The 24,804-nt window shown below is 46.4% G+C and overlaps 1 protein-coding gene across 1 annotated transcript in view; it reads right to left on the minus strand.

The window, feature by feature from the left end:
* Positions 1 to 24,804, minus strand: part of ism1 (isthmin 1) — a 45,532-nt gene that overhangs the window by 15,132 nt on the left and 5,596 nt on the right. The window contains exons 2-3 of the mRNA XM_055941256.1: positions 9,157 to 9,381; positions 3,913 to 4,246 (exon numbers count right to left, since the gene is read on the minus strand). Coding sequence (XP_055797231.1) covers positions 3,913 to 4,246; positions 9,157 to 9,381 — 559 coding nt within the window. The remainder of the gene's footprint in view (positions 1 to 3,912; positions 4,247 to 9,156; positions 9,382 to 24,804) is intronic.

Genomic DNA, 24,804 nt, shown 5'->3' on the forward strand with positions numbered 1-24,804 from the left:
TGATGTCAGCTACCTGCTAACTACACTCTAGTTATTATGGTGTCAGCTACCTGATAACTACACTCTAGTTATTATGATGTCAGCTACCTGCTAACTACACTCTAGTTATTATGGTGTCAGCTATCTGCTAACTACACTGTAGTTATTATGGCGTCAGCTATCTGCTAACTACACTGTAGTTATTATGGTGTCAGCTATCTGCTAACTACACTGTAGTTATTATGGTGTCTGCTAACTACACTGTAGTTATTATGGTGCCAGCTATCTGCTAACTACACTGTAGTTATTATGGCGTCAGCTATCTGCTAACTACACTGTAGTTATTATGGTGTCAGCTATCTGCTAACTACACTGTAGTTATTATGGTGTCAGCTATCTGCACTGTAGTTATTATGGTGTCAGCTATCTGCACTGTAGTTATTATGGTGTCAGCTATCTGCTAACTACACTGTAGTTATTATGGTGTCAGCTATCTGCTAACTACACTGTAGTTATTATGGTGTCAGCTATCTGCACTGTAGTTATTATGGTGTCAGCTAACTACACTGTAGTTATTATGGTGTCAGCTACCTGCTAACTACACTGTAGTTATTATGGTGTCAGCTAACTACACTGTAGTTATTATGGTGCCAGCTATCTGCTAACTACACTGTAGTTATTATGGCGTCAGCTATCTGCTAACTACACTGTAGTTATTATGGTGTCAGCTATCTGCTAACTACACTCTAGTTATTATGGTGCCAGCTATCTGCTAACTACACTCTAGTTATTATGGTGTCAGCTATCTGCTAACTACACTGTAGTTATTATGGTGTCAGCTAACTACACTGTAGTTATTATGGTGTCAGCTACCTGCTAACTGCACTGTAGTTATTATGGTGCCAGCTATCTGCTAACTACACTGTAGTTATTATGGTGTCAGCTATCTGCTAACTACACTGTAGTTATTATGGTTTCAGCTACCTGCTAACTACACTGTAGTTATTATGGTGCCAGCTATCTGCTAACTACACTGTAGTTATTATGGTGTCAGCTATCTGCTAACTACACTGTAGTTATTATGGTTTCAGCTACCTGCTAACTACACTCTAGTTATTATGGTGTCAGCTACCTGCTAACTACACTGTAGTTATTATGGTGTCAGCTACCTGCTAACTACACTGTAGTTATTATGGTGTCAGCTACCTGCTAACTACACTGTAGTTATTATGGTGTCAGCTACCTGCTAACTACACTGTAGTTATTATGATGTCAGCTACCTGCTAACTACACTGTAGTTATTATGGTGTCAGCTATCTGCTAACTACACTGTAGTTATTATGGTGCCAGCTATCTGCTAACTACACTGTAGTTATTATGGTGTCAGCTACCTGCTAACTACACTGTAGTTATTATGGTGCCAGCTATCTGCTAACTACACTGTAGTTATTATGGTGTCAGCTATCTGCTAACTACACTGTAGTTATTATGGTGTCAGCTATCTGCTAACTACACTGTAGTTATTATGGTGCCAGCTATCTGCTAACTACACTGTAGTTATTATGGTGTCAGCTATCTGCTAACTACACTGTAGTTATTATGGTGTCAGCTAACTACACTGTAGTTATTATGGTGCCAGCTATCTGCTAACTACACTGTAGTTATGGTGTCAGCTAACTACACTGTAGTTATTATGGTGTCAGCTATCTGCTAACTACACTCTAGTTATTATGGTGTCAGCTATCTGCTAACTACACTGTAGTTATTATGGTGTCAGCTACCTGCTAACTACACTCTAGTTATTATGGTGTCAGCTACCTGCTAACTACACTCTAGTTATTATGGTGTCAGCTATCTGCTAACTACACTCTAGTTATTATGGTGTCAGCTATCTGCTAACTACACTCTAGTTATTATGGTGCCAGCTATCTGCTAACTACACTCTAGTTATTATGGTGCCAGCTACCTGCTAACTACACTGTAGTTATTATGGCGTCAGCTATCTGCTAACTACACTGTAGTTATTATGGTGTCAGCTATCTGCTAACTGCACTGTAGTTATTATGGTGCCAGCTATCTGCTAACTACACTGTAGTTATTATGGTGTCAGCTATCTGCTAACTACACTGTAGTTATTATGGTGTCAGCTATCTGCTAACTACACTGTAGTTATTATGGTGTCAGCTATCTGCTAACTACACTGTAGTTATTATGGTGTCAGCTAACTACACTGTAGTTATTATGGTGTCAGCTACCTGCTAACTGCACTGTAGTTATTATGGTGCCAGCTATCTGCTAACTACACTGTAGTTATTATGGTGTCAGCTATCTGCTAACTACACTGTAGTTATTATGGTGCCAGCTGTCTACACTGTAGTTATTATGGTGTCAGCTATCTACACTGTAGTTATTATGGTGTCAGCTATCTGCTAACTGCACTGTAGTTATTATGGTGCCAGCTATCTGCTAACTACACTGTAGTTATTATGGTGTCAGCTACCTGCTAACTACACTGTAGTTATTATGGTGTCAGCTATCTACACTGTAGTTATTATGGTGTCAGCTATCTGCTAACTGCACTGTAGTTATTATGGTGCCAGCTATCTGCTAACTACACTGTAGTTATTATGGTGTCAGCTATCTGCTAACTGCACTGTAGTTATTATGGTGCCAGCTATCTGCTAACTACACTGTAGTTATTATGGTGTCAGCTATCTGCTAACTACACTGTAGTTATTATGGTGCCAGCTATCTGCTAACTACACTGTAGTTATTATGGTGTCAGCTATCTGCTAACTACACTGTAGCTAAGCCCAGACCTCCAGACTGTCTATTTAGCTAGGTCCCATCAGAACCAGACCTCTAGACTGTCTATTTAGCTAGGTCCCATCAGAACCAGACCTCTAGACTGTCTATTTAGCTAGGTCCCATCAGAACCAGACCTCTAGACTGTCTATTTAGCTAGGTCCCATCAGAACCAGACCTCTAGACTGTCTATTTAGCTAGGTCCCATCAGAACCAGACCTCTAGATTGTCTATTTAGCTAGGTCCCACCAGAACCAGACCTCCAGACTGTCTATTTAGCTAGGTCCCATCAGAACCAGACCTCCAGACTGTCTATTTAGCTAGGTCCCATCAGAACCAGACCTCCAGACTGTCTATTTAGCTAGGTCCCATCAGAACCAGACCTCTAGACTGTCTATTTAGCTAGGTCCCATCAGAACCAGACCTCTAGACTGTCTATTTAGCTAGGTCCCATCAGAACCAGACCTCTAGACTGTCTATTTAGCTAGGTCCCATCAGAACCAGACCTCTAGACTGTCTATTTAGCTAGGTCCCATCAGAACCAGACCTCTAGACTGTCTATATAGCTAGGTCCCATCAGAACCAGACCTCTAGACTGTCTATTTAGCTAGGTCCCATCAGAACCAGACCTCTAGACTGTCTATTTAGCTAGGTCCCATCAGAACCAGACCTCTAGACTGTCTATTTAGCTAGGTCCCATCAGAACCAGACCTCTAGACTGTCTATTTAGCTAGGTCCCATCAGAACCAGACCTCTAGACTGTCTATTTAGCTAGGTCCCATCAGGCTACATATTCTCAATGAGTGACTCTCATCACACTGTCAAACACACTCGCACGCTTGGAGCATACACACACACACACACACACACACACACACACACACACACACACACACACACACACACACATATACACATCCCTTCACAAACAAACACACACACGTCCTCTCTCCCTTCTTCAGTCAGTCCCCCTCACACACACACACACACACACACACACACACACACACACACACACACACACACACACACACACACACACACACACACACACACACACACACAGACACACACACACACACACACACACACACACACACACACACACACACACACACACACACTCACCATATTCAGTCTGAGCCTTGCTGGTGCCTCCTCCTCCTCCTCCTCCTCCTCCTCCTCTCCTCTCCCAGTCCCCAAGTGGCTTTAGGAAGTTACTATCCTCTGTGTTACCAACTCCTCCTTTACCTCCCCCTCGTCCAACTCCTTCCCCCCTGTAGGGCGGCTGCTGCTCCCTAGCCTGCTCCTCGGGCCTGCGGGGGGTCGAGACAGAGGAGGAGGTGGAGGAGGTTTGCCACCAGTTCCTCCAGTTGGGAGCAGCCCATCCTGGTTTGTTCTCTTTCTTCAGGCCTTTCTCAGGCTCTGCTGCCTCAAGACCGTCCACCACCTCTATGGTCACCTGGAGGAGATAGAGAGAGAGAGGAGCAGGGTCAAAGGTCAGAGTCTGTCTGGAGAAACAACTCTCCGTTATGTATTTGAGTTGTACTTCATGAATGTCTGCATTGTTTCCTTCTAATAGTACATTCTAGACATTTCTGACACAAAATACCAGTTGCTCTGATCTAACGATCACCTCTGAGCAGTCCCACTGAGTCCGTCTGGGTAGCAGCAGTCAAATGTGATGTGGTGCTGACTCCCTCCCCCTCCTTCCCTTCCTAACTCCTGTGCCTCCCAGAAGAGAGGGGCAAACCTCTACCCCAATACTATGCCCCAACTACCCCCTCACCCACCTCAATCCTCTCCACCTAAACAGTGAGTTCAAAGGGTCTTCTCAGCCTTCTTCAGAACATGAAGAGTCTGCTCAACCTTCTCCAGAACATGAAGAGTCTGCTCAACCTTCTCCAGAACATGAAGAGTCTGCTCAACCTTCTCCAGAACATGAAGAGTCTGCTCAACCTTCTCTAGAACATGAAGAGTCTGCTCAACCTTCTCCAGAACATGAAGAGTCTGCTCAACCTTCTCCAGAACATGAAGAGTCTGCTCAACCTTCTCTAGAACATGAAGAGTCTGCTCAACCTTCTCCAGAACATGAAGAGTCTGCTCAACCTTCTCCAGAACATGAAGAGTCTGCTCAGCCTTCTCCAGAACATGAAGAGTCTGCTCAACCTTCTCCAGAACATGAAGAGTCTGCTCAACCTTCTCCAGAACATGAAGAGTCTGCTCAACCTTCTCCAGAACATGAAGAATCTGCTCAACCTTCTCCAGAACATGAAGAGTCTGCTCAACCTTCTCTAGAACATGAAGAGTCTGCTCAACCTTCTCTAGAACATGAAGAGTCTGCTCAACCTTCTCCAGAACATGAAGAGTCTGCTCAACCTTCTCCAGAACATGAAGAGTCTGCTCAACCTTCTCTAGAACATGAAGAGTCTGCTCAACCTTCTCCAGAACATGAAGAGTCTGCTCAACCTTCTCTAGAACATGAAGAGTCTGCTCAACCTTCTCCAGAACATGAAGAGTCTGCTCAACCTTCTCCAGAACATGAAGGATCTGCTCAACCTTCTCCAGTACATGAAGAGTCTGCTCAACCTTCTCCAGAACATGAAGAGTCTGCTCAACCTTCTCCAGAACATGAAGAGTCTGCTCAACCTTCTCCAGTACTCCCTGTACTCCCTGTCTCCTCGTCTCCTCCTATACCCTGTACTCCCTTTCCGCTCGTCTCCTCCTACACCCTGTACTCCCTGTCTCCTCATCTCCTCCTATACCCTGTACTCCCTGTCTCCTCATCTCCTCCTATACCCTGTACTCCCTGTCTCCTCGTCTCCTCCTATACCCTGTACTCCCTGTCTCCTCGTCTCCTCTTCTCCTCGTCTCCTCCTATACCCTGTACGCCCTGTCTGTATTTATCCCTGTGTTTCTTGTCTCTCTGTGCCAGTGTATTTATCCCTGTGTTTCCTGTCTCTCTGTACCAGTGTATTTATCCCTGTCTTTCTTGTCTCTCTGTGCCAGTGTATTTATCCCTGTGTTTCTTGTCTCTCTGTGCCAGTGTATTTATCCCTGTGTTTCCTGTCTTTCTGTACCAGTGTATTTATCCCTGTGTTTCCTGTCTCTCTGTGCCAGTGTATTTATCCCTGTCTTTCTTGTCTCTCTGTACCAGTGTATTTATCCCTGTGTTTCCTGTCTCTCTGTGCCAGTGTATTTATCCCTGTGCTTCCTGTCTCTCTGTACCAGTGTATTTATCCCTGTGTTTCCTGTCTCTCTGTACCAGTGTATTTATCCCTGTGTTTCCTGTGTCTGTACCAGTGTATTTATCCCCGTGTTTCCTGTCTCTCTGTACCAGTGTATTTATCCCTGTGTTTCCTGTCTCTCTGTACCAGTGTATTTATCCCCGTGTTTCTTGTCTCTCTGTACCAGTATATTTATCCCTGTGTTTCCTGTCTCCCTGTACCAGTGTATTTATCCCCGTGTTTCCTGTCTCTCTGTACCAGTGTATTTATCCCTGTGTTTCCTGTCTCTCTGTACCAGTGTATTTATCCCCGTGTTTCTTGTCTCTCTGTACCAGTATATTTATCCCTGTGTTTCCTGTCTCCCTGTACCAGTGTATTTATCCCTGTGTTTCCTGTCTCTCTGTACCAGTGTATTTATCCCTGTGTTTCCTGTCTCTCTGTACCAGTATATTTATCCCTGTGTTTCCTGTCTCTCTGTGCCAGTGTATTTATCCCTGTGTTTCCTGTCTCTCTGTGCCAGTGTATTTATCCCTGTGTTTCCTGTCTCTCTGTGCCAGTGTATTTATCCCTGTGTTTCCTGTCTCTCTGTACCAGTGTATTTATCCCTGTGTTTCCTGTCTCTCTGTACCAGTGTATTTATCCCTGTGTTTCCTGTCTCTCTGTACCAGTGTATTTATCCCCGTGTTTCCTGTCTCTCTGTACCAGTGTATTTATCCCCGTGTTTCCTGTCTCTCTGTACCAGTGTATTTATCCCCGTGTTTCCTGTCTCTCTGTGCCAGTTTGTTTATCCCCGTGTTTCCTGTCTCTCTGTGCCAGTGTATTTATCCCTGTGTTTCCTGTCTCTCTGTACCAGTGTATTTATCCCTGTGTTTCCTGTCTCTCTGTTCCAGTGTATTTATCCCTGTGTTTCCTGTCTCTCTGTACCAGTGTATTTATCCCCGTGTTTCCTGTCTCTCTGTACCAGTGTATTTATCCCTGTGTTTCCTGTCTCTCTGTACCAGTGTATTTATCCCCGTGTTTCCTGTCTCTCTGTACCAGTGTATTTATCCCTGTGTTTCCTGTCTCTCTGTACCAGTGTATGTATCCCCTTGTTTCCTGTCTCTCTGTACCAGTGTATTTATCCCCGTGTTTCCTGTCTCTCTGTGCCAGTTCGTCTTGTATGTCCAAGTCAACCAGCATTTTTTCTTGTTTTCCTGCTTTGCCTTTTCTCCTTTTTCTAGTCCTCCCGGTTTTGACCCTTGCCTGTTCTGGACTCTGTACCCGCCTGACCTCGAACCCACCTGCCACTCTGTACCTCCTGGACTCCTGGATTAAACATCTAAGATTCCAACCATCTGCCTCCTGTGTCTGCATTTGGGTCTCGCCTTGTGTCATGATACCGTGGGAGGTTGACTCATTTTTATTTATTTATTTTATTTCACCTTTATTTAACCTGGTAGGCTAGTTGAGAACAAGTTCTCATTTACAACTGCGACCTGGCCAAGATAAAGCATAGATGAAGGGTTACTAACTAGGCTAGTAAGATGACTAGCTAGCTAGCAGGCTAAAATAACCAACTTTAGCTGGACTAACGTTAGCAGGCTAGTTGTAACAATACATTCATAAAGTATTTGCTTGCGAGTTGGTTGAAATTTTTATTGAAACCAGTAGTCATGAGTGCAAACGATTTGGTTTCATTTGTAGTGCTGAGCAATTAACAGAAATGTCTGTCATTTTTTCTGTCATTTTAAACAACTAATTTCTGTCATTTTTTGTTTTTTAAACAACTAATTGACAGACGTCGGTTCAATGATTTCAATTCCATGTTTCCTGCAATGGGCAGTTTCTCTCTCGATAAATCAGATCTAACCCGAACTTTGCGATGTAGCAGGGAGTTGTAGTTTCCAACAGGGCACTATTCTTAATAGTTCAACACAGAAAACGTGGTAATTAACTACAAATCCGCACCTACTTTTCCGGTCTTGTGTGGTGCAATCTGAGAGAAGGTATCTCTATCCCGAAAATACATGATCTTAGTGATTTAATAGTTGGTATTGAGCCGTCATTAAATGATGCCTTATTTACTTTGAAGAATTAGTAAAATAGTGATTATTGTCAGACAGCAGCTCTATAGAGATGAGATGATGACTTGGAATTAAATAATAAAGTCATCAAAAAGGCCTGAAACAAATGTAATAAACAGCTGAAATATGTTATTAAAGTGAATAAATGATGGTTAATAAGTGATCAGCACTAATGGACAGTCACTACCATCACGGGACTTTTATTCATTGTTTTATTCATAGTGCAATTTAATGTCTAAAAAAAAATATATATATATATGTTGAAAAAACTAATTTGAAAACAGTGATTACTTTTTAACAATCGAATCGAAACTGAACCGACTTCAAAAAGCACTAATTGCTCAGCAATTAATTTGGAGTTGATCAGGTGAAGGATACACCTGAGGCAATAGGCTGGATTCTCCACATCACATCCCACTTCGGCATTCCGGTTTTATGGAAGAAATATATATATTTTTATACAAATGCAAATCCATATGTTACATGTGGTTACGTATATATGCTACCTACCCTTTAAGAAGAGGAAGGGAGGGAGGGAGGACAATGGATGGGGGAGAGAAGAGAGAGAGAGAGAGGTGGGGAGAAGGAAAAGACAGAGAGAGTAGTGAATGAGAGAGAGAGAACGAGAGAGATACAGAGGGAGTGCTACAGAGAGAGAGAGAGAACGAGAGATACAGAGGGAGTGCTACAGAGAGAGAGAGAGAACGAGAGATACAGAGGGAGAGCTACAGAGAGAGAGAGAGAGAACGAGAGAGAACGAGAACGATACAGAGGGAGAGCTACAGAGAGAGAGAGAGAACGAGAGAGATACAGAGGGAGAGCTACAGAGAGAGAGAGAGAGAGAAAGAGAGAAAGAACGAGAGAGATACAGAGAAAGAGAGAGAAGGACAGAGAAAGGGGGTAGTGATGTGCACCAGGGTATTCTGCCTCTTCCTGTTTGCTCCTCCTGCTCGGTGTGCTTGGGCAGCCATGTGGTCTCTCTCACACACACACACACACACACACACACACACACACAACACACAACACACAACACACAACACACACACACATTAATTCATCTGTCTGTGTCTTAGTGTTACCTGTATGTTGGGGTTCTGTCTGTTTATATCAGCCTTGGAGAGGTCAGGGAAGTTGTGGAGGTCCAGGAGGAAGGCCCCAGGCCCGTCTCTCTGCAGGCTGCCTCCGGTTGCCTGACTCTGGGCCCAAGGGAGGGCAGCAGGCCGCTGGGCTGACCGGTGCTCTGGTCCTCTCCGCTCCCCTGGGCCCTGGTGGGCTGATGAACTGCTCTCTTCTCTGACATTATTCTAGAAGACGGGGAGGGAGAGAGAGGGGGAGAGAGAGAGAGAGGGGGAACAAGAGGGAGAGAGAGAGGGAGAGAGAGAGGGAACGAGAGAGAGGGGGGAGAGAGAGAGATGGGGGGGAGAGAGAGAGGGAACAAGAGAGAGAGAGAGAGGGGGGGGGGGGGGGGATAGGGACCAAGAGAGACAGAGGGGGGGAGCGAGAGAGAGAGACAGAGAGAGATATTCCTTTAGATGACTTGATCATATGGATATATATTTCCTTCATGCTGAGTGACCCCCAAAACAGAGAAGGATCCAATCACCTATATACTATCTGAAAATGCTGAAGAAACACACAAGTCACAGTCAACTGCAAGTCATCTGGACAAAATTCAGTTCAACTACGTGAATTACCTGAAATCAGATAAATCAAGTGTACGTGAACTATTTCTTTAGTTTGTTCTCATTCATTTACAACTGCGACCTGGCCAAGATAAACCAAAAGCAGTGCGATACAAACAACAACACAGAGTTACACATAAACAAAACATTCAGTCAATAACACAATAGAAACATCTATATACAGTGTGTGTGGGTGGCAGGTAGCCTAGTGGTTAGTGCGTAGGGACGGCAGGTAGCCTAGTGGTTAGAGTGTAGGGACGGCAGGTAGCCTAGTGGTTAGAGTGTAGGGGCGGCAGGTAGCCTAGTGGTTAGAGCGTAGGGACGGCAGGTAGCCTAGTGGTTAGAGTGTAGGGACGGCAGGTGGCCTAGTGGTTAGAGTGTAGGGACGGCAGGTAGTCTAGTGGTTAGAGTGTAGGGACGGCAGGTAGCCTAGTGGTTAGAGTGTAGGGACGGCAGGTAGCCTAGTGGTTAGAGTGTAGGGACGGCAGGTAGCCTAGTGGTTAGAGTGTAGGGACGGCAGGTAGTCTAGTGGTTAGAGTGTAGGGACGGCAGGTAGCCTAGTGGTTAGAGTGTAGGGACGGCAGGTAGCCTAGTGGTTAGAGTGTAGGGGCGGCAGGTAGCCTAGTGGTTAGAGTGTAGGGACGGCAGGTAGCCTAGTGGTTAGAGTGTAGGGGCGGCAGGTAGCCTAGTGGTTAGAGTGTAGGGACGGCAGGTAGCCTAGTGGTTAGAGTGTAGGGACGGCAGGTAGCCTAGTGGTTAGAGTGTAGGGACGGCAGGTGGCCTAGTGGTTAGAGTGTAGGGACGGCAGGTGGCCTAGTGGTTAGAGTGTAGGGACGGCAGGTAGTCTAGTGGTTAGAGTGTAGGGACGGCAGGTAGCCTAGTGGTTAGAGTGTAGGGACGGCAGGTAGCCTAGTGGTTAGTGCGTAGGGACGGCAGGTAGCCTAGTGGTTAGAGCGTAGGGACGGCAGGTAGCCTAGTGGTTAGAGTGTAGGGACGGCAGGTAGCCTAGTGGTTAGAGTGTAGGGACGGCAGGTAGCCTAGTGGTTAGAGTGTAGGGACGGCAGGTAGCCTAGTGGTTAGAATGTAGGGACGGCAGGTAGCCTAGCGGTTAGAGTGTAGGGGCGGCAGGTAGCCTAGTGGTTAGAGTGTAGGGGCGGCAGGTAGCCTTTACATCCTGGTACCGCAACGGACATAACATTACATCCTGGTACCACAACGGACATAACATTACATCCTGGTACCACAACGGACATAACATTACATCCTGGTACCACACCAGACATGAGCAAACATTGCAATAATTTTGCCATAAAGGAAGTTGCTCAGCACTCTGGGACAATATGGGCTCTGTAGGGGCCCTAAAGGAAGTTGCTCAGAACTCTGGGACAATATGGGCTCTGTAGGGGCCCTAAAGGAAGTTGCTCAGCACTCTGGGACAATATGGGCTCTGTAGGGGCCCTAAAGGAAGTTGCTCAGAACTCTGGGACAATATGGGCTCTGTAGGGGCACTAAAGGAAGTTGCTCAGCACTCTGGGACAATATGGACTCTGTAGGGGCCCTGAACAAGGCAGTTAACCCACTGTCCTCCTGAACAAGGCAGTTAACCCACTGTTCCCCTGAACAAGGCAGTTAACCCACTGTTCCCCTGAACAAGGCAGTTAACCCACTGTTCCCCTGAACAAGACAGTTAAACCACTGTTCCCCTGAACAAGGCAATTAACCCACTGTTCCCCTGAACAAGGCAGTTAACCCACTGTTCCCCTGAACAAGGCAGTTAACCCACTGTTCCCCTGAACAAGGCAGTTAACCCACTGTTCCCCTGAACAAGGCAGTTAACCCACTGTTCCCCTGAACGAGGCAGTTAACCCACTGTTCCCCTGAACAAGGCAGTTAACCCACTATTCCCCTGAACAAGGCAGTTAACCCACTGTTCCCCTGAACAAGGCAGTTAACCCCACTGTTCCCCTGAACAAGGCAGTTAACCCCACTGTTCCCCTGAACAAGGCAGTTAACCCACTGTTCCCCTGAACAAGGCAGTTAACCCACTGTTCCCCTGAACAAGGCAGTTAACCCACTGTTCCCCTGAACAAGGCAGTTAACCCACTGTTCCCCTGAACAAGGCAGTTAACCCACTTTTCCCCTGAACAAGGCAGTTAACCCACTGTTCCCCTGAACGAGGCAGTTAACCCACTGTTCCCCTGAACGAGGCAGTTAACCCACTGTTCCCCTGAACAAGGCAGTTAACCCACTATTCCCCTGAACAAGGCAGTTAACCCACTGTTCCCCTGAACAAGGCAGTTAACCCACTGTTCCCCTGAACAAGGCAGTTAACCCACTGTTCCCCTGAACAAGGCAGTTAACCCACTGTTCCCCTGAACAAGGCAGTTAACCCACTGTTCCCCTGAACAAGGCAGTTAACCCCACTGTTCCCCTGAACAAGGCAGTTAACCCCACTGTTCCCCTGAACAAGGCAGTTAACCCCACTGTTCCCTTGAACAAGGCAGTTAACCCACTGTCCCCCTGAACAAGGCAGTTAATCCACTGTTCCCCTGAACAAGGCAGTTAACCCACTGTTCCCCTGAACAAGGCAGTTAACCCCACTGTTCCCCTGAACAAGGCAGTTAACCCACTGTTCCCCTGAACAAGGCAGTTAACCCACTGTTCCCCTGAACAAGGCAGTTAATCCACTGTTCCTAGGAAATAAGAATTTGGTCTTAACTGACTTGCCAAGAATAAAATAAAGGTTAAATAAAAAATGTACTAAAAGTAGAATTAGGGAGGTAAGAGGTAAGAGTGACCACTGTGTCAGGGTGTAAGACAACGTACGCAGTCAGTTTGACCTTCCTGAAACCAACAGAGAGAGAACCATTTCTTACGGCTCAGGTATCCTGTTATTTCTGTGCCCGTTTGAGGGATGGGGGGGGGGGGGCAGTCTCTTCCTGTACAGCTGCCCCCCATAGAGACCTAGCTGGCCTGACCCCCATAAAGAAACACTTAGCTACATTAGATTGGTATTTCAGGATGACAGGGAAACATGGTTTACAAGGACATGACAGAGGGCACAGGGTTCAACCAGTCCAAACCAGCTGTCCCAGTCCAAACCAGCTGTCCCAGTCCAAACCAGCTGTCCCAGTCCAAACCAGCTGTCCCAGTCCAAACCAGCTGTCCCAGTCCAAACCAGCTGACCCAGTCCAAACCAGCTGACCCAGTCCAAACCAGCTGACCCAGTCCAAACCAGCTGTCCCAGTCCAAACCAGCTGTCCCAGTCCAAACCAGCTGACCCAGTCCAAACCAGCTGTCCCAGTCCAAACCAGCTGACCCAGTCCAAACCAGCTGTCCCAGTCCAAACCAGCTGTCCCAGTCCAAACCAGCTGACCCAGTCCAAACCAGCTGTCCCAGACCAAACCAGCTGACCCAGTCCAAACCAGCTGACCCAGGTACTAGCCGTGTCCCAGTCCAAACCAGCTGTCCCAGTCCAAACCAGCTGTCCCAGTCCAAACCAGCTGACCCAGTCCAAACCAGCTGACCCAGTCCAAACCAGCTGTCCCAGTCCAAACCAGTTGTCCCAGTCCAAACCAGTTGTCCCAGTCCAAACCAGCTGTCCCAGTCCAAACCAGCTCACCCAGTCCAAACCAGCTGACCCAGTCCAAACCAGCTGTCCCAGTCCAAAATAGCTGACCCAGTCCAAACCAGCTGTCCCAGTCCAAACCAGCTGACCCAGTCCAAACCAGCTGTCCCAGTCCAAACCAGCTGTCCCAGTCCAAACCAGCTGACCCAGTCCAAACCAGCTGTCCCAGTCCAAACCAGCTGACCCAGTCCAAACCAGCTGTCCCAGTCCGAACCAGCTGACCCAGTCCGAACCAGCTGACCCAGTCCGAACCAGCTGACCCAGTCCAAACCAGCTGACCCAGTCCAAACCAGCTGACCCAGTCCAAACCAGCTGACCCAGTCCAAACCAGCTTACCCAGTCCAAACCAGCTGTCCCAGTCCAAACCAGCTGACCCAGTCCAAACCAGCTGTCCCAGTCCAAACCAGCTGTCCCAGTCCAAACCAGCTGACCCAGTCCAAACCAGCTGTCCCAGTCCAAACCAGCTGTCCCAGTCCAAACCAGCTGTCCCAGTCCAAACCAGCTGTCCCAGTCTCTAGCCGTGTCCCAGTCCTAACCAGCTGTCCCAGTCTCTAGCCGTGTCCCAGGTCTGTTCATGGCCCAACCTCTATGACCATCTTAATTGGTATGAAAATGACCACAGGAGCTGTCAAGACGGCACGAATAGATCTGACACCATGTCAGGCTTTTCCTATTCCAAACACTGTCCTGTAACGTACACTAGACATAACATTACATCCTGGTACCGCAACGGACATAACATTACATCCTGGTACCACAACGGACATAACATTACATCCTGGTACCACAACGGACATAACATTACATCCTGGTACCACACCAGACATGAGCAAACATTGCAATAATTTTGCCATAAAGGAAGTTGCTCAGCACTCTGGGACAATATGGGCTCTGTAGGGGCCCTAAAGGAAGTTGCTCAGAACTCTGGGACAATATGGGCTCTGTAGGGGCCCTAAAGGAAGTTGCTCAGCACTCTGGGACAATATGGGCTCTGTAGGGGCCCTAAAGGAAGTTGCTCAGAACTCTGGGACAATATGGGCTCTGTAGGGGCACTAAAGGAAGTTGCTCAGCACTCTGGGACAATATGGACTCTGTAGGGGCCCTGAACAAGGCAGTTAACCCACTGTCCCCCTGAACAAGGCAGTTAACCCACTGTTCCCCTGAACAAGGCAGTTAACCCACTGTTCCCCTGAACAAGGCAGTTAACCCACTGTTCCCCTGAACAAGACAGTTAACCCACTGTTCCCCTGAACAAGGCAATTAACCCACTGTTCCCCTGAACAAGGCAGTTAACCCACTGTTCCCCTGAACAAGGCAGTTAACCCACTGTTCCCGTGAACAAGGCAGTTAACCCACTGTTCCCCTGAACAAGGCAGTTAACCCACTGTTCCCCTGAACGAGGCAGTTAACCCACTGTTCCCCTGAACAAGGCAGTTAACCCACTATTCCCCTGAACAAGGCAGTTAACCCACTGTTCCCCTGAACAAGGCAGTTAACCCCACTGTTCCCCTGAACAAGGCAGTTAACCCACTGTTCCCCTGAACAAGGCAGTTAACCCACTGTTCCCCTGAACAAGGCAGTTAACCCACTGTTCCCCTGAACAAGGCAGTTAACCCACTGTTCCCCTGAACAAGGCAGTTAACCCACTTTTCCCCTGAACGAGGCAGTTAACCCACTGTTCCCCTGAACGAGGCAGTTAACCCACTGTTCCCCTGAACGAGGCAGTTAACCCACTGTTCCCCTGAACAAGGCAGTTAACCCACTATTCCCCTGAACAAGGCAGTTAATCCACTGTCCCCCTGAACAAGGCAGTTAACCCACTGTCCCCCTGAACAAGGCAGTTAACCCACTGTCCCCCTGAACAAGGCAGTTAACCCACTGTCCCCCTGAACAAGGCAGTTAACCCACTGTTCCCCTGAACAAGGCAGTTAACCCACTGTCCCCCTGAACAAGGCAGTTAACCCACTGTTCCTAGGAAATAATAATTTGGTCTCAACTGACTTGCCAAGAATAAAATAAAGGTTAAATATAAAATGTACTAAAAGTAGAATTAGGGAGGTAAGAGGTAAGAGTGACCACTGTGTCAGGGTGTAAGACAACGTACGCAGTCAGTTTGACCTTCCTGAAACCAACAGAGAGAGAACCATTTCTTACGGCTCAGGTATCCTGTTATTTCTGTGCCAGTTTGAGGGATGGGGGGGGTCAGTCTCTTCCTGTACAGCTGCCCCCCATAGAGACCTAGCTGGCCTGACCCCTATAAAGAAACACTTAGCTACATTAGATTGGTATTTCAGGATGACAGGGAAACATGGTTTACACGGACATGACAGAGGGCACAGGGTTCAACCAGTCCAAACCAGCTGTCCCAGTCCAAACCAGCTGTCCCAGTCACTAGCCGTGTCCCAGTCCAAACCAGCTGTCCCAGTCCAAACCAGCTGTCCCAGTCCAAACCAGCTGTCCCAGTCCAAACCAGCTGTCCCAGTCCAAACCAGCTGTCCTTGTCCAAACCAGCTGACCCAGACTCACACTAGAGGGCACAGGGTTCAACCAGTCCAAACCAGCTGACCCAGACTCACACTAGAGGGCACAGGGTTCAACCAGTCCAAACCAGCTGTCCCAGTCACTAGCCGTGTCCCAGTCCAAACCAGCTGTCCCAGTCCAAACCAGGTGTCCCAGTCCAAACCAGCTGTCCCAGTCCAAACCAGCTGACCCAGACCAAACCAGCTGACCCAGTCACTAGCCGTGTCCCAGTCCAAACCAGCTGTCCCAGTCCAAACGGACATAACATTACATCCTGGTACCACGACGGACATAAATTTACATCCTGGTCCCACAACGGACATAACATTACATCCTGGTACCACACCGGTAGGGTGTTGCTCAGCACTCTGGGACAATATGGGCTCTGTAGGGGCCCTAAAGGAAGTTGCTCAGCACTCTGGGACAATATGGGCTTTGTAGGGGCCCTAAAGGAAGTTGCTCAGAACTCTGGGACAATATGGGCTTTGTAGGGGCCCTAAAGGAAGTTGCTCAGAACTCTGGGACAATATGGGCTCTGTAGGGGCCCTAAAGGAAGTTGCTCAGCACTCTGGGACAATATGGGCTCTGTAGGGGCCCTAAAGGAAGTTGCTCAGAACTCTGGGACAATATGGGCTCTGTAGGGGCCCTAAAGGAAGTTGCTCAGCACTCTGGATGTATTACAAATGGTGACTACATGCGGGTAATTCAGCAGCCTGGACATAGGCATAGAACGAGAGAAGGGCATCAAACTCTGGTCCTCACAGTGACACACTGGGCAACCTTACCCATGCAGGATGATCTCTGTGTATCACTTGTCGTGCTACACATTATTACACGGGTGCTATTTCTCCGTGTAGTTTAATAAAGGGCTTTCAGACAAGACAAGTGAAGGGAGAACAAAAAAAAACCGACCCTCCCTATAATCAAAGGAAGGACATGAACTCTACCCAAAGCTCCGCTATCTCAATCAAAACACAGAATGTCATCATTTTGATCACCAAATCGCACAAACAAAGTCATTAAAATGCAAAAGATGGAAATGCGGCAATTGAAACATTTAGAAAATGAGAAGAACGACGTAAATCTGCCACCGCAAAGAGCCTTTAAGACCAGGATTGGCTGGGAGCTAAACAGGATATGGTAAGGGATCATTTCAGCACTGCAGGACACACACACAGCCCTGGCCCCAGCCACTGTCCAACCCTCCATATGAACAGCACAGGAACCTCTGTGGTTGTTTCAGGGTGGTCTAAGATCAGATGGCCATGTGATAACCTTCTCTTCCTGGCCCTCAGAAGTCCCTGTTTGTAATTGAACTCCTGAGAGAGTAAAGAAGGGCTCTTCTGGACAGGCACACTAATTTCATCCTACATATATCTAGAGAAACAGGAGAAAGTCTCCTACAGATATCTGGAGAAACAGGAGAAAGTCTCCAACAGATATCTGGAAAAACAGGAAACAGTCTCCTACAGATATCTGGAGAAACAGGAAACAGTCTCCTACAGATATCTAGAGAAACAGGAAAAGGTATCCTACAGATATCTGGAGAAACAGGAAACAGTCTCCTACAGATATCTGGAGAAACAGGAAACAGTCTCCTACAGATATCTGGAGAAACAGGAAACAGTCTCCTACAGATATCTGGAGAAACAGGAAACAGTCTCCTACAGATATCTAGAGAAACAGGAAAAGGTCTCCTACAGATATCTAGAGAAACAGGAAACAGTCTCCTACAGATATCTGGAGAAACAGGAAAAGGTATCCTACAGATATCTGGAGAAACAGGAAACAGTCTCCTACAGAAATCTGGATAAACAGGAAACAGTCTCCTACAGATATCTAGAGAAACAGGAGAAAGTCTCCAACAGATATCTGGAGAAACAGGAAACAGTCTCCTACAGATATCTAGAGAAACAGGAAACAGTCTCCTACAGATATCTGGAGAAACAGGAAAAGGTCTCCTACAGATATCTGGAGAAACAGGAAAAGGTCTCCTACAGATATCTAGAGAAACAGGAAACAGTCTCCTACAGATATCTAGAGAAACAGGAAACAGTCTCCTACAGATATCTGGAGAAACAGGAAACAGTCTCCTACAGATATCTAGAGAAACAGGAAAAGGTATCCTACAGGTATCTAGAGAACCAGGAAAAGGTCTCCTACAGATATCTGGAGAAACAGGAAACAGTATCCTACAGATATCTGGAGAAACAGGAAACAGTCTCCTACAGATATCTGGAGAAACAGGAAAAGGTATCCTACAGATATCTGGAGAAACAGGAAAAGGTATCCTACAGATATCTAGAGAAACAGGAAAAGGTATCCTACAGATATCTAGAGAAACAGGAAAAGGTATCCTACAGATATCTGGAGAAACAGGAAACAGTCTCCTACAGATATCTGGAGAAACAGGAAACAGTCTCCTACAGATATCTAGAGAAACAGGAAAAGGTATCCTACAGATATCTAGAGAAACAGGAAAAGGTATCCTACAGATATCTGGAGAAACAGGAAACAGTCTCCTACAGATATCTAGAGAAACAGGAAAAGGTATCCTACAGATATCTGGAGAAACAGGAAAAGGTCTCCTACAGATATCTAGAGAAACAGGAAACAGTCTCCTACAGATATCTAGAGAAACAGGAAAAGGTATCCTACAGATATCTGTAGAAACAGGAAACAGTCTCCTACAGATATCTAGAGAAACAGGAAAAGGTCTCCTACAGACATCTACCTTCAAATGACTTCGTGGGGAATGATGCAGCCTATCTATGGGCCGATCCAGCTATCCCTGTGTAGACCTAAGTCCAGTGTTTACAAGCCTTACAGACCCATTCTTCATGCTAGGTCTTCCCCTCCTTTCCTCACCACCAAGGAAGTGTTTTTATTTGAAGATCAAAACTATGTATCAGGTCATCTGGGGCCTCCTAGGATTTCTGTTACCCTCCCCTCTCCTCACACCCTGAAAACCCATGAATGAAACTCCACACACACAGCAGTCCTATTTTTACCCCCTTTTTCCTGCTTCCTCCTCTTTTCACTTTGCCAGGAGAAGAGGAAGAGGAGGCAGAGAAGATGAGTAGATGAGGAGAAGACGGGGACGAGAAAAGGGGATGAGGAGAAGGAGGATGTTTTCAATGGGTAAACACTCAGGGAGCAGTCCCCCTCCCACCTCCCCCCTGGGGAGAGGGACAGGAAATGAAGGCAGGGTACACTGGGCCCAGATGCTGCTGCTCAACCAGCCAGCCCCCTTCGTGTTTCCTTTCTGTCTCATCTCTCAAACTTGGTAAACTGTATATTTTGTTTGAAAATATTTGACTTTAATCAATTTAAAAGCTACAATATGTAACTTTTTGGACGACCTGACCCAAATTCACATAGACATGTGAGTTATAGATCTGTCATTCTCATTGACAGCCAGTCTGAGAAGAGGTAGATCTGTTCTATGTGTGCTATTTCTATGCTTCCCGTTCATAAATTTTGTTTTTGAATCTTGTACTTTTCAGTTTTGTACATCAGCTTCAAACAGTTGAAAATACAATATTTGTGTTTATGGAAAGTACAGTATATTTCACAGCGGTTTAGATGGTACAATGATTCTCTACACTATAGTTACTTATTTTGTCACATTAAACTGAAATTAGGCAAACTATTAGATAAAAATTTTAGCAACCAGGAAATGGAGAGGCATTTCTGCATAGTGCCTCTTTAATAGAAGGAGAACATCTTCATTTGCAGATTGTAAATCGCTTGACTATAACGGTGTGGAGATCAACTGGGAATAAATGCATACCCCGATTCCAATGTCAACTCATACAACGTGAATAGCTTGTATTTGCCTAAATAAGCTGTTAATGTGTTATGGTTCCTCAGTGGAAGGCTCATCTTCCTGTGAGTCGGTTGGTGAGGATATTGTTCTCCTGTCACCACACTTCCTGTGCGCCAGCGGCTGGGTCTAAAAAAAGGGTCTATTCTCCGTTCCACAGCCGTTCTCTACAGGTGCACACAGCCCCATCCTGTCCATTTGTGTCTCGGTGAATGGGCTCTTTAAATATGACACCTTCCCATGAAAATAACCCCCTGGACAAGGCAGGGGGAGGGGGGGGGGGGGGGGTGACATCATCGTCTTCAGTGGTAGACCAGTCAACCAGATCTGTACATCACTGCCAGAGCAGAGCAAGTCTTTCACAGAACACAAAACCCATTCTATTCTAACAACAGAACTCAGGTTCACTATGCAGCAAAGTCTTATGCGGACTGGTGCAATGTTAAACTCACTGTTCGGCAGAGTGGTGGCCGACTCATTTTCTATGAGAAATCTTTTTTTTTTTTTAAATCATGAATATCTATCTTCTAGAGTATTTTAAATAGTGGGACAGTTTTCCAGACTCAGATTAAGCCTACTTCTAAACTAAAAATAACATCTTAATTGGAGATTGTACATTAAAAGTGCCTGTTATTCCAGGACTAGGCTTAATCTGAGTCCGGGAAACCGGCCCTTTATCTTTAGTAGAATATTAGGGGTGATATTTAGGGGTGATATTTAGGGGTGGTATTTAGGGGTGATATATGGGGGTGATATTTAGGGGTGGTAATTAGGGGTGATATTTGGGGTGATAATTGGGGGTGGTATATGGGGGTGGTATTTAGGGGTGATATTTGGGGTGATATTTAGGGGTGATATATGGGGGTGATATTTAGGGGTGGTATTTAGGGGTGATATATGGGGTGACATTTAGGGGTGGTATTTAGGGGTGATATTTGAGGTGATATTTAGGGGTGATATATGGGGGTGATATTTAGGGGTGATATATAGGGGTGATATTTAGGGGTGATATATGGGGGTGGTATTTAGGGGTGATATATAGGGGTGATATTTAGGGGTGATATATGGGGGTGATATTTAGGGGTGATATATGGGGGTGATATTTAGGGGTGATATTTGGGGGTGATATTTGGGGCGGATATTTAGGGGTGATATTTAGGGGTGATATATGGGGGTGATATTTAGGGGTGATATTTGGGGTGATATTTGGGGTGATTTTTAGGGGTGATATTTAGGGGTGGTATTTAGGGGTGATATTTAGGGGTGGTATTTAGGGGTGGTATTTAGGGGTGATATATGGGGGTGATATTTAGGGGTGATATTTAGGGGTGGTATTTAGGGGTGGTATTTAGGGGTGATATTTAGGGGTGGTATTTAGGGGTGGTATTTGAGGGTGATATGTGTACTTTAACTGGCCCAAGTGGCCCTCTTCCCTCTCGGAATGGCTTCCCTTGGCTTCCGTTCTCCACTCTTGCTCATGTGCGTAGTGTTGGAACAGTCATACACTATTCCAGTTCTGTTCCAACATTCTGCAGCGCGACACACACTCTGTAAATTCCTGGGATATTTCCTATTCCTGCGGCTCTGCGGAATACGCCGCAGCTAGCCAATCAAATCACAAAGACAAGACTACTATTCCTGAATCTATTTGATTTGTTGATGTATTTACCGCAGGTTGTTTTAATCTATTATAAGCATGATAAGCAGCAGAACATTCACGTACTGTGGGTACATCAAAGCCCAGCTCCTCCAAGTGTCAAGTTGTATTAGTCGTATGTAAGGTACACATGGTACACATCGTCCAACTAAATGCTTACCTGCAGATTCCTTCTCGACAATGCAACGACAATAAGAAACAATAAGAATATGAACATGAAGTAAATGGCAGTAGAATAGAATAAAATTTTAGCATCAGTATAATACAGGAAGGCACAATCTATAGTCCAATATTTGGAGAGGACCCGGGGCGGCAAGCAGAATTTCTTCACCGCCTTAGGAAGTAGAGGCGCTGTTGCTCCCTTTTGACCAGAGTGGTGTTGTTGTTGGTCCATGTCAAGTCCTCTGTGATGTGGACGCCAAGGAACTTAATACTGCTCACTCTCTCTACTGCAGTCCCGTTAATGTGGATCGGGGCATGTTCCCTCCTCTGCTTCCTGGAGTCAACAATCAACTCCTTTGTTTTGCCGACGTTGAGGGAGAGGTGTGTGAATAGTGATGGAAATGGCATCTTCCGTAGGAAAATTGGATCAGCCTCGGACAGTAAAAGCACTGCGTCGTCCGGAACAACGAGTGTCCACCTGGATGACTTGGTATTGTCTGCCTTGAAGCAAGCATAGAATGTGTTAAGCTCATCTGGGAGGGAGACTTCTGTGCGCAATGCACAGCTGGATTTGCGTAACGCACAGCTGGATTTGCATTTGTAGTCTGTGATAGTCTGTAGTCCTTGCCACGTGCTGCGAGCCTTGAGTTGTCGAACATCAATTGAAGTTTTAGTCTGTATTATCTTTTTACATCCTTAATAGTTTTGCAGAGCTCGTACTTGCTTGCCTTGTATGCTTTGCGCGCCACCAAGTTTGTATGCTTTGCGCGCCACCAAGTCATCAGGGTTTGTTCTGTTGACATTGAATGCTGCAGTACGGGCTCTCAGCAATGTATGGATGTCTCCGTTCATCCAGGGTTTTTGCTTGGGATAAGTCCGGATTACTATTGTGGGTACAACATCATCAACACATTTCCTAATGAAGCCTGTGACTGACTATGTATTTTCCTCAATGCTGATGGATGAGTCCTGGGTGGATGAATCTTTGAACATATTCTAATCACTATTCTCTAAACAGTCCTGCAGCATTGAGTCTGCCTCTGTCCAGAGCCTCACTATTCTCTGTGTTGGTGGCTCCCTCTAGAGTTGCTGCTTGTAGGCGGGGTGTAGGAACAGAGAGACGTGATCTAATTGGCCGAATTGGGGGTGGGGTATGGCTTTGCATCATGGATGTTTGTGTGTACATGGTAAAGCACACTGGATCCGCCTGTGGGGGAGGATACATGTTGGTGATATTTTGGGAAATATTGCTTTAGACAGGCTTGGTTAAAGTCACCCGTGACAATATAGACTGCTTCTGGGTGAGAGGATTCTTGCTGGATAATGAGCTTTTACAGTTCGCTGAGTGCTGCCTCGGTGTTTGCTTGTGGCGGTGTGTGCTCAGCTGTGATAATAACACATGTGAATTCCCTCGGCATGTAGTGGGGTTGGCATTTTAGCGTCAGAAACTCCAGGTCGGGTGAACAGGAGCTCGCAATGTTTTCAAATTCGATACACCAGGAATTATCTATGGATAAAAATACAACCCCCCCCCCCGACTCTTACCAGAAGCCACCGTTCGATCTATTCGGAATATGGAGAATCCATGTGGTTGAATAGCAGGGTCGAGTTTATTGTCTGTAAGCCACGTCTCAGTAAAAACAAAAACACAGCGTTCCCTGATGTCCCACGTCTGATGTTCTGTTCATCTCCATATTTTACACCATTATTTCTTTCCACTTACTTCTCACTTATTTTCACACCGAAGGTGTCCCTATAGAAAGGACACAGTTCTTAGCTCGCCCCTGACCCACCAACCACCAGGCATAAATCAGTCCTGGATTCAAACATGATTTGAAATCCTTTGGAGTGCTAGGTGGGGGGGGGGGGGGGGGGGGGGTTTGGGGACTATTGAATCCATTGCAACAGGTCAGGTCAATAAAGCACAGCTAAAGTATTTGAAATGATTTCAAGTAGCATTAAACCCATGTCTGGCACGAATCCCCATTTATCATGCTTGTTGTGTAGCAGGGCAGTGAGTGACAAGGGTATTTCAGTGGCATGCTATAAATACATCAAACAGAGCTGAGGGAGGGAGGGAGGGAGGGAGGGAGGGAGGGAGAGAGGGGGGGGGGCTGCTTGATGTAACAGCATCCCTCAGAAACGCCCTGTTGAATCTAGACCCCTCTTAACCCTGAGGATTCTGGGATGCCAGATAGCATCCTATTCCATAGTGCACTACTGGCTGCTACAGACGTCTAACCCTCTGTCCTGTCCTCTACTGAAGAGTTAAACCCTCTGTCCTGTCCTCTACTGAAGAGTTAAACCCTCTGTCCTGTCCTCTACTGAAGAGTTAAACCCTCAGTCCTGTCCTGTCCTCTACTGAAGAGTTAAACCCTCAGTCCTGTCCTGTCCTCTACCGAAGAGTTAAACCCTCTGTCCTGTCCTGTCCTCTACAGAAGAGTTAAACCCTCTGTCCTGTCCTCTACCGAAGAGTTAAACCCTCTGTCCTGTCCTCTACTGAAGAGTTAAACCCTCTGTCCTGTCCTGTCCTCTACTGAAGAGTTAAACCCTCTGTCCTGTCCTCTACTGAAGAGTTAAACCCTCTGTCCTGTCCTCTACTGAAGAGTTAAACCCTCTGTCCTGTCCTCTACTGAAGAGTTAAGCTCTCTGTCCTGTCCTCTACTGAAGAGTTAAACCCTCTGTCCTGTCCTCTACTGAAGAGTTAAACCCTCTGTCCTGTCCTGTCCTCTACTGAAGAGTTAAACCCCCTGTCCTGTCCTGTCCTCTACTGAAGAGTTAAACCCTCTGTCCTGTCCTCTACTGAAGAGTTAAATCCTCTGTCCTGTCCTGTTCTCTACTGAAGAGTTAAACCCTCTGTCCTGTCCTGTCCTCTACTGAAGAGTTAAACCCTCTGTCCTGTCCTCTACTGAAGAGTTAAACCCTCTGTCCTGTCCTCTACTGAAGAGTTAAACCCTCTGTCCTGTCCTGTCCTCTACTGAAGAGTTAAACCCTCTGTCCTGTCCTCTACTGAAGATTTAAACCCTCTGTCCTGTCCTCTACTGAAGAGTTAAACCCTCTGTCCTGTCCTCTACTGAAGAGTTAAACCCTCTGTCCTGTCCTCTACTGAAGAGTTAAATCCTCTGTCCTGTCCTCTACTGAAGAGTTAAACCCTCTGTCCTGTCCTCTACTGAAGAGTTAAATCCTCTGTCCTGTCCTCTACTGAAGAGTTAAACCCTCTGTCCTGTCCTCTACTGAAGAGTTAAACCCTCT

Source organism: Salvelinus fontinalis, chromosome 1 (genome assembly GCF_029448725.1).
Source record: "Salvelinus fontinalis isolate EN_2023a chromosome 1, ASM2944872v1, whole genome shotgun sequence".
Taxonomy (NCBI): domain Eukaryota; kingdom Metazoa; phylum Chordata; class Actinopteri; order Salmoniformes; family Salmonidae; genus Salvelinus; species Salvelinus fontinalis.